The sequence below is a fragment of the Rhea pennata genome, chromosome 5, assembly GCF_028389875.1.
Source record: "Rhea pennata isolate bPtePen1 chromosome 5, bPtePen1.pri, whole genome shotgun sequence".
Taxonomy (NCBI): Eukaryota; Metazoa; Chordata; class Aves; order Rheiformes; family Rheidae; genus Rhea; species Rhea pennata.
The window spans coordinates 26,105,060-26,119,822 of record NC_084667.1 but is presented as its reverse complement, the minus strand read 5'-3'; the positions used below and the strand labels follow the sequence as shown (position 1 = coordinate 26,119,822).

Here is a 14,763-nt window from a genome sequence, read left to right as displayed (position 1 = left end):
AGGAATGCTTTAACTTACTGCCCCAAAATTCACATTTCACCTGATCATGCTTTCTTCCCACCACTGCTCCAAAACAGTACCTGGAAGTCCCCGGTCACTGCAGTCTTGATCTATACAATCTGTAAGCTTTCCTTCTTGCTTGTATAAAGAAGTAAAACCTTGACATCTACTGTTGGGAAGTAGCAGTAGTCTATGGATTCTCTTTAAAGCTGATAGCTCCTCCAATATGGTCTTGCTACTGTTTGCAACTTACAGACAGTTCAGAAGTCTGTCAAAAGCGCTAACCATGAACACCCACTGCAGACTTTCTGTATTATGCAATGATGGCTTTCCATAAAGGCAAGACAGAAGAAAGAAGCCAATACTACTGACAGCAGAGGTAAAATAAGGAGATTCATGGATTCTTCTGAACTATGTCAGAGAGAACATGGAAACTGCCTTAGCCATAGACATGGGGGGGGGGGAAACATAGGAACTGAGAATAGGAGGAAGAGTTAAGTAAACACTCACGATTAGGGATGGACAAGGGTAAAATTTTTAATTTGTTACTGGGAGTAAACAACACATTATCAAAATATGATATTACAGTCCAAAACTGAATCACTATAGGGAAAAAAACACTAGTAAAAGCACATTTCAAAATCCCGATGTGAGATACTTTTTCCTTTCCTTTATTGTTTTCCCACACATTGCTTCCAATTCTAAAATAACCCGAAAGTAAAATGAAAAATAATCCAAGGATAGCACACCTAAAAATAATTTCAAATGGAAAACAAAAGTGGATTCAAAGCAAAACTTAGGATCTCAGCCTGATTAAAAAAAAAAAAAAAAGTGACCTGTTTTCTCAATTATTTATTTTAATAAATGGTTTATTTATTATAAGTTTTAGCAATTATTTCCATGCCCATGCTTTGCAAAACTGCAGAAACTCAGGATGTTTCCACAAACCATTACAGAAAGAACAATTTACAGATAAAATTAGAGGCATACAAAAAAGTGCCAAGCGTTTGACCGAATTCCAGCACATGGTGAATGGAAAACCAGCAGCTTCCTGTTACAAAATGTACCAACAGTTCACATCTAATAATACACATAAAATTCGACCATTTATATATTTCAAATATAAATGTTTCTAAAAATAGTAGTCAACTAGTGTATTTTTAGCCAGGTAAACTTCTCAGGAGAATGAAATCTGAGTTTGGCTGAGATTCAGCAGTTTGTCTTAAGGAAAAGTAAATGAAGTCAGTGGGTTAAATTTTAAGAGTATCTCTTGATTTACACCAGGATAAAAGTATAACATTTAGCCTTAAAGTGTAAATAAGCAGAAAGCAAATGAAAAAAAATGGAAGAATAGAAGACACCTTCTTCCATTAAAGACCAAACTGCCACTGCATTCAAAACTGTCTTCTTAAACAGCACTTATAATACTCATTTTATATTGCAAGTTTAGGAAGCTCCACTAAAATTAATTATCAATACAAATTCCTCTTTTTCATTTTTCATTACTTTAGTAGGAAAGGGAGACCCGTATGCTAAAAGCATTAAAACGCTCTGCAGACTAAATTGAGATGTAAATCCAGAGGTGAGATAATCTGGAAACCAAAATTATGCAGTAGACAATATTTTTCAAAGGATTCTTCCACAGAAAGCAAAACCAGCCAAAACCAGCCACGATTTTCCAAAACCAAAAATTGAATTCACATCTTAATAAGAGTTTTCTTTTCTGACTCTCTCTGAATAGAAAAAAAAAAACCCACGTATAATTTGAACACTTATCATACAATCATACATATTGATTAGAATCTTTAAAGAGCTCAGCTAATGTTGGTCTCACGGTTTACTTCCTTTTTTGTACTTCTCAGGTACTAATCAGAAATGGTTCATGTTTTATTTACCAGATCCTTTTTTTATAATTTGATATTAGGGCGCCTTTTTTTTTTTTTTTTTTTTTTTAAGAGAGATAAAGCAGAAATGAAGTTCAGGTTCAGTATCAGGAATTTTAAAAAATAGTATCAATTAAGGATATTAGTAGAAGAGAATACTTGATACAAGGACAAAAAGTGACAATGTTTATGTAATTTCATGGAATAAACTGAAAGTTTCAAGGACATAAGCGAACATGTGGACACCATATGCATAGACATTTTGAACTGATTAACAAGTAGCAGCAAAGGAGAAAGATAATCTGTAGTCAGGGGACTAGCTAGTAATTTTCTGTAGCATCACAGACATCGTGACCTTGGGTAAGTCTCTTTATGCCTTAGCTATCCATTTATAAAATAAGAACAGCATCCCTATCTCAAAGGAGTGCTCTTAAGATAAGTATATTAAACATTTGGAAGCCCCTTCGATACTAGCAATTAGCAGAGATCAGAGAAGTAGCATAAAAATAGAAAGGGGGTGGGGGGAAGGTCATATGCAATGAGTGTTTCAAAAACACTCACCAGGGACCATAAAAACTTGACTGAATTCAACAGCAGCAGTAGGTCAACAATAAATACCTTTGGAAATCACATCTTGGGCAATTCCACAGTGAAGGTACTGAACTTCAGAAGAAACATTAAATGACGAACAAATGCTGATTTACTGAAGAACTCTCACAATTAAGCTGAAATTAAAGTAAAAACTGATTTTGCTCATTATCTGATGGCAATTAAAAATGTAAATGCAACTTGAAATCCAAGTGACCCTTACATATATGTAAGTTTATAACTATAATCATGTAAGCAAGCTCACTGAAATCAACATTCACTTAAAATTAATTTTGTGGTTATATATTTTGCTATAATTTTGCCAGCCTGAATCAGTACGTTTTCTTAGATTTTTTTCCAACTCTTCTCTTTTGTAGACAAAAAGTCACAACAAGCAACTTTACTTAGTTTGTTCCCACAAAGCAAACAACTATCTTTTATGCTTGTTGTCATTATTACTGACTACATTTCTCATCATTTCTTTTATAACTGGAATAGCAGTGGTAATGAGATCCACACCTATCACTATGGCATTGAGATTACAACACTACTCTATGTACATATAACTTCAAATTGGGTCCAGAATAAGACTTGCTTGATTTCTACTCCTTCTGCAAGATGGCTCTATAATGAAGTATAATACACCACAAATCAGAATAGCTATTGCACGTAAGAAATAAAGGTATAATTTCTCAGTATGTTTTTTAATCCCTCTCCCTTTGAAGCTCCACATTAGCAAGAAAGTGATTTGAAAGTATACACAGCTTTTGATAAAATTAATTAAAATATAGAGAAGTAATTACTAGTACATGAACTGTAAGAACTCATCTGGATTGCTAATGGCATGGGAATGGGGATGGTGAGGCAGAGAAGGCTAACCACTAGCCAATAAATTACAAGTCACAGGGAGCTCATGAAGTGGTTGATGTCAGCCTACATTTGAAGTGTGAAAAATACTGGAACTACTTATTCAGTAATCCATCTGTGAGTAGCTAGAGTACTTTAAGGCAGCACAAAACTGACTAAAAAACTCTTTGAATTTTTTTCGGTTGTTTGGTATCAGCCTGAACATACCTGTCAAGTAGATTTGCACAGATCTGCAACCAAACTACCCTACTATTACATACTGTCATTAACTTGGACAACAGAATGGCCAATAACAAAAATTTAAGGATGTTACTAACCTGGATGGATATTATAGGCTTTGGGGAGATGTATCTGGAATTGATCTACATAAATTAGAAAAGTAGTTTGAAAAGAACTAAATCACTAAGGAAAGAAAATTCTACAAAAAACAGAAAATGGGGGTTATTTGAGCACTGCAGTTTTATTGTAGACAATGATATCAAATCACAGTGAATCACAAACAGCATATGAGTCAACAGGGTGGATCTTACCAAAAAAAAAAAAAAAAAAGAAAAAGAAAAAAGATTTCTTTCTTAAAACATACCATTAACTGAAAACTCATGTATAGGACAGAAGAGACAACTGCTGTACTCCACTCTAATGAGATGGAAGACCGTTCAATTTTGAACAGAACTGTTAAACCTTGACAAACTAAGGAGAGTTAAGTAGACAGTATGAAGGATTATAATAGTACACATAGAAAACCAGAGGGGAACGGTTGAAATTGTTTTTTCTAAAGCAGAGAAAGAGAAAAGTGAGGGAGAACATGATCACCACCCAGCGACCATTTGCCTTCAGAGTCTCCATGTGAGCAGCAAGTAGTAAATCAGCCTGATTTGAAGCAAGAGAGTTTTAAGTTTGGTATTTGCGAACACACAAAACTCCCAAAATACTAAGGACAACTAAATATTCAAACGGGTTGGTTAAGGTAGTAGTTGAATCACTATTTACACAAGCTATACTATTTACACTAGCTACACTATAAACAATATTAGGTTAAACAGACGCTTATCATCAGTGACTCGGACTGACTTAGGAGGAGGATGGGATCAATAACCTCCTAAGGTCCCTGTTCTTCTAGGACTATTCCAGTTACCTTAGCTACAAACAGCAATTAATTTTTAGGTTCTCCAGAAAATGAAAATCAAGAAGCTAGAGAATATAAGGTAATAGCAAAGAATACATTAATTGAATCAACGATCTCCTTCAGCAGCTTCCATAATAACATAGCAGCAGACTGTATCCCTGAAACAGTACCTTCCTTCTTGCATCCTGCCACACTTTCACCCTGCCCAAAGACTTCTAATCAGCAATGAGTTCTGTCTTCAGTAATTAAAAAAAAATAATAGCCAAATACAAATGACTTTTCAAAATAAATAACAAATAACATTTTGTAGATGAGAGATCACTGTCTTGCTATCTATTGGATGAAAGTTTCTCTGGTAACAAAGTTAAATATTTCCAAAACAATGCTCTCTGAACATGGGCATAATTTACTGGCGGTGTTTTCAAATTGGACAAATTAAGCACCAGTGCAACAGTAGGATACTGTTGTGCAAAACACAGAGAATTTAATATGGAAAAATGAATGGAACACGTAAATCAATGACAATAAAATAGGAATGATACTGCTGTGATTCATCAACCTAAGATTTCAGACTACCATTTGCAATGGGCTTGATGCTAAAACCCTCAGACCCTTCTTTGGAAAATGCATCTGAAAGGCACTGAAGAATGCCTTTTATAAATTGCAGAGCATTTAAAATAACACACTGCCCTTATATGGCATTAAGGTACAACACTTACAGTTATTATAAACTCCAGTTTATACGTGTAAAATCATATCAAAAAATAAATTGAGACACTATCACTGATACTACATTTCCCAAGTGAGATACCTTGATTTTCTGTATTTTTTAAAATACATACGCAAATGAATAGCAGTTGCTGTGCCCAGGTTCTCTGAAGAATCAGGCTCAAAGTATGTACAATCTGAGAGACATGGCCTCTTTTCTAGAACAAATCAGTAAACTAAGTGCAGAGAAAAAGGCATAAAAAAATTCAAAATGGAAGCATATATACCATGATGAGGGAGAAAAATTCATATGTACATATGGGTAAATGGATACTTCCTATCCTTTACATGCCTCACATTATCTCTTTCTCTGCAAGCAAGTATCTTAAATTTTAGGTCAAATTATTTGTTCTCTGTCCTTCTTCTGTATGTGCAAATAGATTTTTAAGTATACACAGTGCTAAGAACAACAACTTCAGTAGAATTGAGAGCAATTCCCCCAAATTCTCTCAGAACAGCCTGTGTCCTGGTGATTTAGGAAGGTCTCTGGAGATATGAGAGAAGTCTGAATTTCCTCATGTTGAAATAAAAACTGAATTCAGATTTCCCATTCTCTCATTGAGTCCTTTAACTACCAACCAGTTGTATAAAACTAATGCTGCTCTTCTAGTTGTGTTAAAAGTAGTCTGGTATGACCTTTTTTTTTTTTTTTTTTTTTTTTGATAGAAATAGCTCATGTTTTAACTCTGGAAGAGAGTTTGGGGCCTCAAATTCCAAGTATATCCTTGGCAATGAACAGAGCATGAGATGCATTGATTTTGGTCATTTTTATTTGTTCTCTTAGGCTTTTGCTCTGAGTGTCTGAACTTCATTCTACCTCTCTCTCCACTCAGGCAGAAGGATATTATCTTTCCCATGGGCTGCAAATTCCATGAGGTCTCAGATCTCCAGAAAAGAGGTGCCAAAACATTCAATGTTAGCTCATTTTATGGATCTAAACTCTCATAGGGGCACACAGGATGCTAGGTGCTTGCACAGAAAAATGGTGAGGGCAATACTGGTACTTAAGATAAAATATCCAGAGAAGCAAATGATCACTCCCTTATTATGTGCATACGGTTCTTGAGATATTTAGTCCTAGGGAGATGAGGATTAAGCCTCAAGAGGTTTATTATCAGCAAGCACCCCTATACCTGAATGTGGGCTGAAGGTTTCCTAGGATAAAAATGTTCTTGCTGCTGATACAGCATCTGGCAGCTGTCCATCCATCCCATTCCTCTTCCTCCTCCTAATTAATGGGGCAAGAGAGAAAAAGGAAAGAACAGTGCCCTTGAGGCAACTAATCTGGAAAAACACTCCCTGGAGATACAGAGCAGTGTCTCAAATTAGTACCTTGTGTGGCAAAACCCTGTTTGCTCCCCTGGGCAGAGGGATCAAAGCTGCATCACTAGGAACCACATGAAAGGACTACGTTTACCCAAGACAATGGAAAGTAAAATGAGCCTCACCCATTCACACCTTAAAAGGTGCTGGTCATCTGTAAGACTTCCACTTGAATGAGGGTACTGAGAATGACAAAGCTTAGGATTTCTCCTACTGTTTATAGTAAGAAGTTGTTCAAAATTGAAAACTATACAGAATTTCTTTAGCCAAAATCACTCCCACACACATACAATAAATCAGCATGGAGACCCTTTTAACATCAGTATATACAAAATGTGTTTTGTTCCACACATGTACAAATGCTATACAAAAAAAAAAAAAAAATTACTATTCTCCTTTCTGCTGTAACCTGCTACCACTCTACCAAGATCTCTCTGATTAAAATCTATAATAAGATGAGGAAATATTTATGAATAACAGTCACTTATACAGGAATGTAAATTTCTATGCAGAAACCAAGGCATATCTGAGAGAAAGCGCACTATATAATGAGACATTGCTGACATTTCATAATTATGAGGATAGACTCCAGCACAAGGGAAAATTAGTATTCATTTCTTTCCTAAGAGCATGTGAGGCAATGCACAGGTCAGTCAGGCTATTGCCACCACCCTGATACCAACACTTGCCTGTCTCCTCCTTCTGCTTTCAATCCCCCAGGAACTGGTACAGTTATATTAGTCCGGCCTGACACATCACCCTGTCTACCAGGAAAGAAAGTGCAGTATATCCTAAAATTCAGAGCATGAGTCCAAATACACCCAATCAGCAGTCATGCTTTTCTTAAGGTAATAGGTTATGAGGCCATAGATTTAAAAATCTACATGGCCGGGATGACCCATTATTCCCTGAGGAAGGAAAAGAAAATAAGATTAGGATCAGACATTATTTCCCTATTCCAGTATAGCAGTACCACTTTCTACCAGGCTCAGGTGTCTGCAGAAACAGCTTGTAACATATATGGATGTTTCCAAAATACATCACACTGCTATACAGCAACCTCTATATAACGTTAATCAATTCTGCTTGCTGCAGCAGACCATCTGCTTTGCTCACACCGTAGTATGCTAACACTTACTATCTGCTTACACTGCTGTTGAGCACACTGGGGCATCAGCAGTACAAGGCAATTTGAGCCAGGCTGGAAACAGTGCTATGCTGACAAAAATAAAACAAGCTCAAGAATGTACATTTCTTTGCTCAGTGCAGGAAGCAGCATGTGTAAAAAACAAAAAACAATGCAAAACTATCATACATTAAAGTGAAATCTAAAAAATGCATATTCATAATGTGTTTCATCTATGATGTCATGGACATATAGCATAAAAACCAGATGATTCCATGTGAATACTAATTCCTACATTATCTAATTTGGCTATACTGAGAACGACATGTATATTGTAATCTAATTAACACAGAGCATACTGCCTCCCTTTCACTCCCCACATAACCTCAAAGGCAAAATGCTCATACAGCTCACACTCCAGTACAGCACACTACCACTGCATGAATTCATGGCAAGCAGCACTCCTTGCATACCACGGATACAGAAACCAGCCATTACCATCAGCACCTACAGAAAGAGCACAAAGAGCACACTCCACAGCCAGGCACTCTCCCATCTCCCTCACGTAAACCGCCCAAGTTCAAGCACAGCCAATACAAAAGGCAGCACAGACAAACAGCACACGCAGCACCATCCTTCACAAGCCCACCGTCAGCTCCAGCAGGCTAACAAAATCACAAAATCACCCTCCAGTAACACCTGCCACTATGTGGGATATGAAGCATCCCACCCCCCAGGCAGATGTTAGTACGCATACACACACCTCACTCATATCTCTACTCACATCACTGCTCTGTATCTCAGAAGACCTGCTGCATACATACAATACATAAAGAAATTCCAGCATACATCTCCCCAAAACCTCGGTGTTTTCTGACCTGTGTGTCAAATCCATTTTCTACCGAGCTACTCTTCCTTGGTGGGAGTCCATCTCCTACATTTTCTTGTCCATTAGGAGATTTGAGAGGAATCTGGCTGAAATACGATGGCTTGGTCACCTCCACCTTGTTCCCAAACTTCAGGTAACAGGGCTGTGGGATGGTCCTTGCGGTTGGGACATGCAGGATTGGAGCAGCGCTGTGTATGGGTTTAGGTAGTCCCGATTTCATTTTGGAGGCTACCAGGATGGCTGGCATTTTCTTTTTCTGCTTTCCTAACACGTTTCTGTCAGCAGCAGCAATAGTAGAAACAGCAGGCAGGGAGAGAGAAAAGGACACGTCTGGGAAGCTGCTATACTGAAGCAGCCTGGTTTATGGCAGGGATCTTCAATATCAGCTTAGAATTAAAAAAAAAAAAAAAAGAAAAAAGAAAAAAGAAAGAAAAAAGAAAAAAAAGAAAAAAAGAAAAGGCAAAAAGAGACACTTGCAGCCTAGAATATCTCCCAGCTTTGTGTCAGCGTTCCACCTGTTTCCTCTAATTTTATTTTCAGTTCTTCACCACCGTCCTCCTTCCTTCGCTCTCCTATTGCTGCTGCTATTTAACTTGCTCCTTCCTTTCACTGTCTGACTCCTGTAATTTTCTTCCCTGGAAATGGGAATGGACTTCTACTCCATTATCTTGTCACTGCATCTCCAAAGTGAGGCAGCCTTTTGGAATGAAAAAAGAACCTGCTGCTGCATATGCTTCCCGTTCTGTGTGCACTAGAGAGCGAGCAGGCAGGATTTCCAGCTTAAGATGTCTTTCTTCAGTCTTAGCCAAGAAGCAGATGTAGCTCAGTATGTTAATGACTGGTGCCCTTGGATATGAGCCTTAGAGAATCAAGCTTCTTAAGTCTTAATATCTGTGAACAGGACACTGATGCTGCAGCAGAAGGAGAAACGTCCACTGACGGCAGTTTAAATAAAAATATGCCAGTGGTCACAAAATTTCCTGGATCCCCCAGTGCTGATCATGAAAACGTGGAGGAAAAAATTCAGCTGTCAAACAGAAGGGAAAGCAGCCACCACCTCATTTTAAACACCCGCACTGAAACAGGTTTCAGCACTGAACCGCTAGCACATTGTGTGTGTTAGAGGCAGCCTGCTGTGCCAACACCAAAGAAGGCTAGGGAGATTAGCCGGAGCAGGAGAAGGTTGCAATCTGACAGCACCGTAAAAACAGGGCGGCCCCCGGATTGGTCCTCCCAACTCAAATCAGAAACAAAATCTCTCCGCAAGGGAGGAGTGGCTTCAACTCCTCTGACTGGCAGGAAACTCCATGACGGTGCCAAAGTACAAAGCCGGGTCTGTGCAAGCTGTGCTGCAGTGCTCACGGCGGAGCTGCTCCGCCGGCGAAGGTGCTTTTGAGGTTGCACGCGGGGAGTTTCTTACCAGTTTTAAAAAAAGCATTTTCAAATAAAAACACCTGGAGATGACTCATTGTTCAGCTTTTATTCAGGAAAACTCCCACTGCCAGTATCAACAGGAATTTGAGTAAGCACTGAGCAATCTAACCAATTATAACAGCTCTTGGCACTTTGCATTTCACAATCTCTCAGTGCAACCCAGCGATGCGAGTCACAGGTTCCTCCCCACACTGCTCTGCAGATAGCGTGATTCGTTACAGCCCCCAGATCCCTCGTTCCAGCTAAATATTGCACATTTTTCAGCTCTACATATCGCTGTTTCTGCCCACAGTACACTGCCCTGGACACTGAAGGATTATACGTGTGGAAATTCAAGGTACGGAGTGATAGTTTAGAGCTCATTAGGGAATTCTGGAACTGTGATAAACAGTGTCACAGTGCCTCGTTTTCAGGCAGCCTGGAATGACAACCAAAGGCCCTGAGTTACCATGCAGGCTTCCTGCGTTGCATAGCCAGAGTCAGGTGCCTCAAAACAGATTCACAAAGCCAACATGAGACACTGAGGAGCAAGGTTTCTTTTAAATCCTCATCACAACCCTGCTTGTTGCATTGTTTTGACTAGTGGCACCCCCTTTACTTCTACACTCGTACCTATCCCCTTGCCTGAAGACTGCTTCTGAAACCAAATCAGTTAAAAACAAAACAAAACAAACAGTAGGATGGTAAGGATAGGAAGGATCCCACCAAGCCAAGAGAAGCAGTGAACCTATCCTGGACACACACCCTGGAGAAGTGTCCAAACCACTGAGCTATTCAGCAGGACAGAGGAAGCACGACCCCACTGCTCTGCACAGCCGATGCCATCAGGAGTGCTCCCGGCAAACATTGAATTAAACCTCTCAGAGCGCAGAGACTGAACCATGCATAGCAACCCATTTCATGGCAGAGTTGGGTCCTGGATATCTGACACCCTCACTTTTTTTGGGCAGTTTTAAATATGCAAAATAGGTTTTTGACATCCAAGAACCTTTCAGATAAAAAAAAATGAGGCATTTCTGCACTGTAGGTGCCCCCAGGATTAGGCAGCAGGATTAGGATAGCATTTTAGGATTTAGGCAGCTAAACTGGAAATCAAATGAGACCTGCATACTGAATCCTTCTGTGGATGTCATCTTAAATGACTTATCCAGGGTTACATAGTGAGGCTCCAGCAGTAATGCAAATTAAAGTGAGAGTGTGTGCTCTGTTGATTGTAAAGAATTATTCTTCCTCAACATTTCAATGTTTGTGGGATTTTTTTGGATGTCTCACATTAACTAGATTATTTAAAACCAAAAGCAAAGCCTGGACATACTATCCTAACTGCAGTCTACCATGTCTCCTGCTTAGCACTGCCCACTGATTCCATAATTAAAGTTCTTTCAGGTTGTGAAGTCCACATGTTAACTAGGGATTTTGTTGTTTTTGTTGGGGGATTTTTTGGCACTCTTGTTCTCACAAATACCAACTCCACAGGCTGCTTTGCATTAACTCTAAGAAGGTAATTTTTTTTTTTAAAGAGTAACTGCATTTTCACTCTAGTCTCTTTATCCACTAATCTCAGATTACAAACTGCTCATCTCTATTCGTCCATCTCATTGAGATAGATCTTCCAGTGTTTACTCTACTGGCATAGCATGATGCACAGTGTCTGTTTATAAACGGCTTTTATAATGTTTATATATAAACGACTACAAAGAAAATTTCAAAGCCCAACAACTTGATGAACAAAGTCAGAATTACCATATGAAAAGACTGGCAGTTATGGGAGTACAAATGCATAAAATGCTATGATACCATTTCCATTGTTCAGTACTGAAAACTCAGTCTTGATAGCTACAAAAAAAGTTTGAATTGAAAGAAAATCTTGAATAAGATCCAAGTCTGAAAACAAGGCTAATTTTAGATTTGTAATAAAATATACCAATGTTTAAAAGCTATTAGAAGATCTAACTGACAGCTTTATTTTCTGTTCTTCACTTACATGTTTTATTAGGTTCAGGCCACCAATCCTAGATGCACAGAACTTGCCAGGTTTTGTTGTTCTGTTTGTATCTTGGAAAACTGGCTAGGTTACAGGATACCATAACAAATACAAAGTTAATTTGATTAAGAGAAAATTATTCCTTTCACTGCTACTTTAATAATTATTGAAACTCAGCCTTTTAAGACAGTTGACTGAATATTCTAACTGGAAGAGATTGCTTTCTCTGTTTCTTGGTATGTGGTCCTGTTTCCTAAAGTGAGGAAGTAGTTTTTTTGAATACATTCAGACTATGTTCCTGCCAGTTGTTTTGCTGAATCAATAACATGGACCCAACGTTTACTGTAAATTCCTGATAAGCTACAGAAAAGTGGCCTAGAATTACTGTTCATTTAACCTTATGGGGTCAATAAAAAGTAGCTACCTAGGAGTAAAAATTTCTATTAATAATCCATTGTCATCTAGTACTTATTTTTTGATGTTATACATATTTTGCTCTATATATCCAAACACTACAGCATAATACCACTAAAATGCAGTATACTGCATTCAGTGGAAATACACCCATAACATGAGGCCATAAATTGCTAACACATCAAGAAACAAGTTGCAAAGACAGACAACATTAATTTTGGTCCACTTTTAGAAATGACTAATTATTATTTATAATTAGTTTTACCTGTTATTAAAGCTAGAATTTTCAAGAGAAATTGCTTTTCTTTGATAGTCAGTGACATCTGGGAACATAACTTCCTTATTCTCTTTGAAAAGTCCAACCAGTTTTCTCCTTTTTGAACCATACAAATTTCTGTATCTCAGCTTTAAAGATAAGTAAATAATATTAACTATATAAACAAAAAGCAAGAGCATCATCTTTCCTGCTGCAAGTGTCAGATGAGCCAGAAACCAGGGGATCACCCCTTTGGTGCTCTATGTTTGAGTAAATCTTGGCTTGAACATTACATCCTCCCTCTTTCCCCCTTACATGCCTGTAGTCCAGCAAGCATCCACCTACTTCCTGGCTGAGAGGATTTGGAAGAGAAAATGCTATAAAAACAGGCACTTCATAAAATCCGTAAGGCTGGAAGGGACCTCTGGAGATCATCTAGTCCAATCCCCCCTGCTCAAGCAGGGTCATGCAGGGTCACCTACAGCATGTTAGACAGGGTTGCATCCAGGCGGGCTTTGAATATCTCCAGAGAACGAGACTCCACAACCTCTCTGGGCAACCTGTTACTTCTTTGGATTCACATGAGTAGTGACATGTCCATTTTTCAACTTGAAAGGAGATGCCACTGCTCAGGATTCAGACTGTGGCTACTTAGTACCACACAGTGTTATTTGAAGTGCCAAGATTCTTGAGAACTAGCTTAATATCCTTGAAGTTTTAGCGAGGAGACTTCAATGAACTAGAGGTCTTAACACATCATGGAAACTATTTGAGTACTCTGTGGTTCAAGAGCTTACAGGCAAGCCAGCACATTTCCCAAAACAAAGCCAGTAAACAGAATGAAAAATAAAATCAATTGCTCTTGAATAGTTGGTCGTATAAACTAGATGAAATATACTGTTTTCAGAACTCTCAAACTATTGAAGCTGTCTTCATTGATCAGACACTACCACATAACAACAGAACAGGATTTCCAAATCCAAGGAGAAAGCACATGGATTGCACACGGATGTTGCAAGTAAAATGAGAAGTGTTATGAAATGCCTAAGGAGGACCAGAGAATCGGATCTTCCTTTCAAACCTTATTTAATATCCATTCACAATGAAGCCAAATGTTACATTAGCGTAAGTAAAAAAAACACATAAAATTCTTATTATAACAACAGAAACATTGCTAACCTTGCTAACTGGCCTGATAACTCCAAACCACTGATGGAACAATACTCATTCCATGCTTGAAGATACCTTTATTAACACTTTCTTCATCTTTCAGGCATGATAGATATATCTGAAATCACCAACATAATCATTTTAAGTCCAGTTAAATGTTCCTAAAAGTTACTGCCAATATCAGAAGGCTTAGTTGCTCCCACAAAAGTAGTCTTGTCAAGCTTCCCTCCTGCCAGAAGGCCAGCTGTCCTATGGACTGCGGGCATAGGCAGCCTTGGCACAGCCCCATTAACCTAAGTGCAGCTATGACAGGGATAAATATGGACCTATTTTTGGTACTGCAGGCATTTTACACATTCAAATCCATCTTTTATCGCTGAACACCGTATCGAAGACATAAATGTCTGATCCTGTCTGCAAATTTATGTAAAAGCCTGATTGTGTTACTGTTCTATGTTACTGAAGATCTATGTTACTGTTTCATGAAAGAACTTTATAAATGTATAAATGGGATCAAGCTCTTAATATTTTGTTGTGTTCCCAAATGGGGAACTCTAGTGGTTAGAAAACAGGAATGTTGGTAGAGGCATTATATGATTTAGCGTCCTTTCATCACATCAATTATAATCTGTACATGTGAGTTCTTTATATAGAGCAATGAGAAAAGGAGGAAAATTTGGTTCTGTTCCCAGTTCTTTCTGCAGAAATTTTGTCTTTATTAGACTAACTCTCCCTTTTGTAATCCTCTGACTTATTTCTATTTCACATTGGGTTTGATTCCACTGCATTTTATAACTCTCATACATTAACAAATAAACAAGGCAAGTTCCATCTTGATAGAAAACACCTATTACACTCATTTTCCAAAGATGAGCAGAACGTGAGAAGCACTAGTGATGCAGGCAAAAACTTTTGCATGGTGACACAAAATGACA

At 38.2% G+C, this 14,763-nt stretch overlaps 1 protein-coding gene across 4 annotated transcripts in view; it reads right to left on the bottom strand.

Moving 5' to 3' along the window:
* The window catches only part of NAV2 (neuron navigator 2), a 248,909-nt gene extending 239,979 nt beyond the window's left edge, over window positions 1–8,930 (bottom strand). For all 4 annotated transcript variants that reach the window (XM_062575958.1, XM_062575960.1, XM_062575959.1 and 1 more), the window contains exon 1: window positions 8,560–8,930. In XM_062575958.1, coding sequence (XP_062431942.1) covers window positions 8,560–8,817 — 258 coding nt within the window. In that variant the 5' untranslated portion in view covers window positions 8,818–8,930. The remainder of the gene's footprint in view (window positions 1–8,559) is intronic.
* Window positions 8,931–14,763: the final 5,833 nt, after the last annotated feature.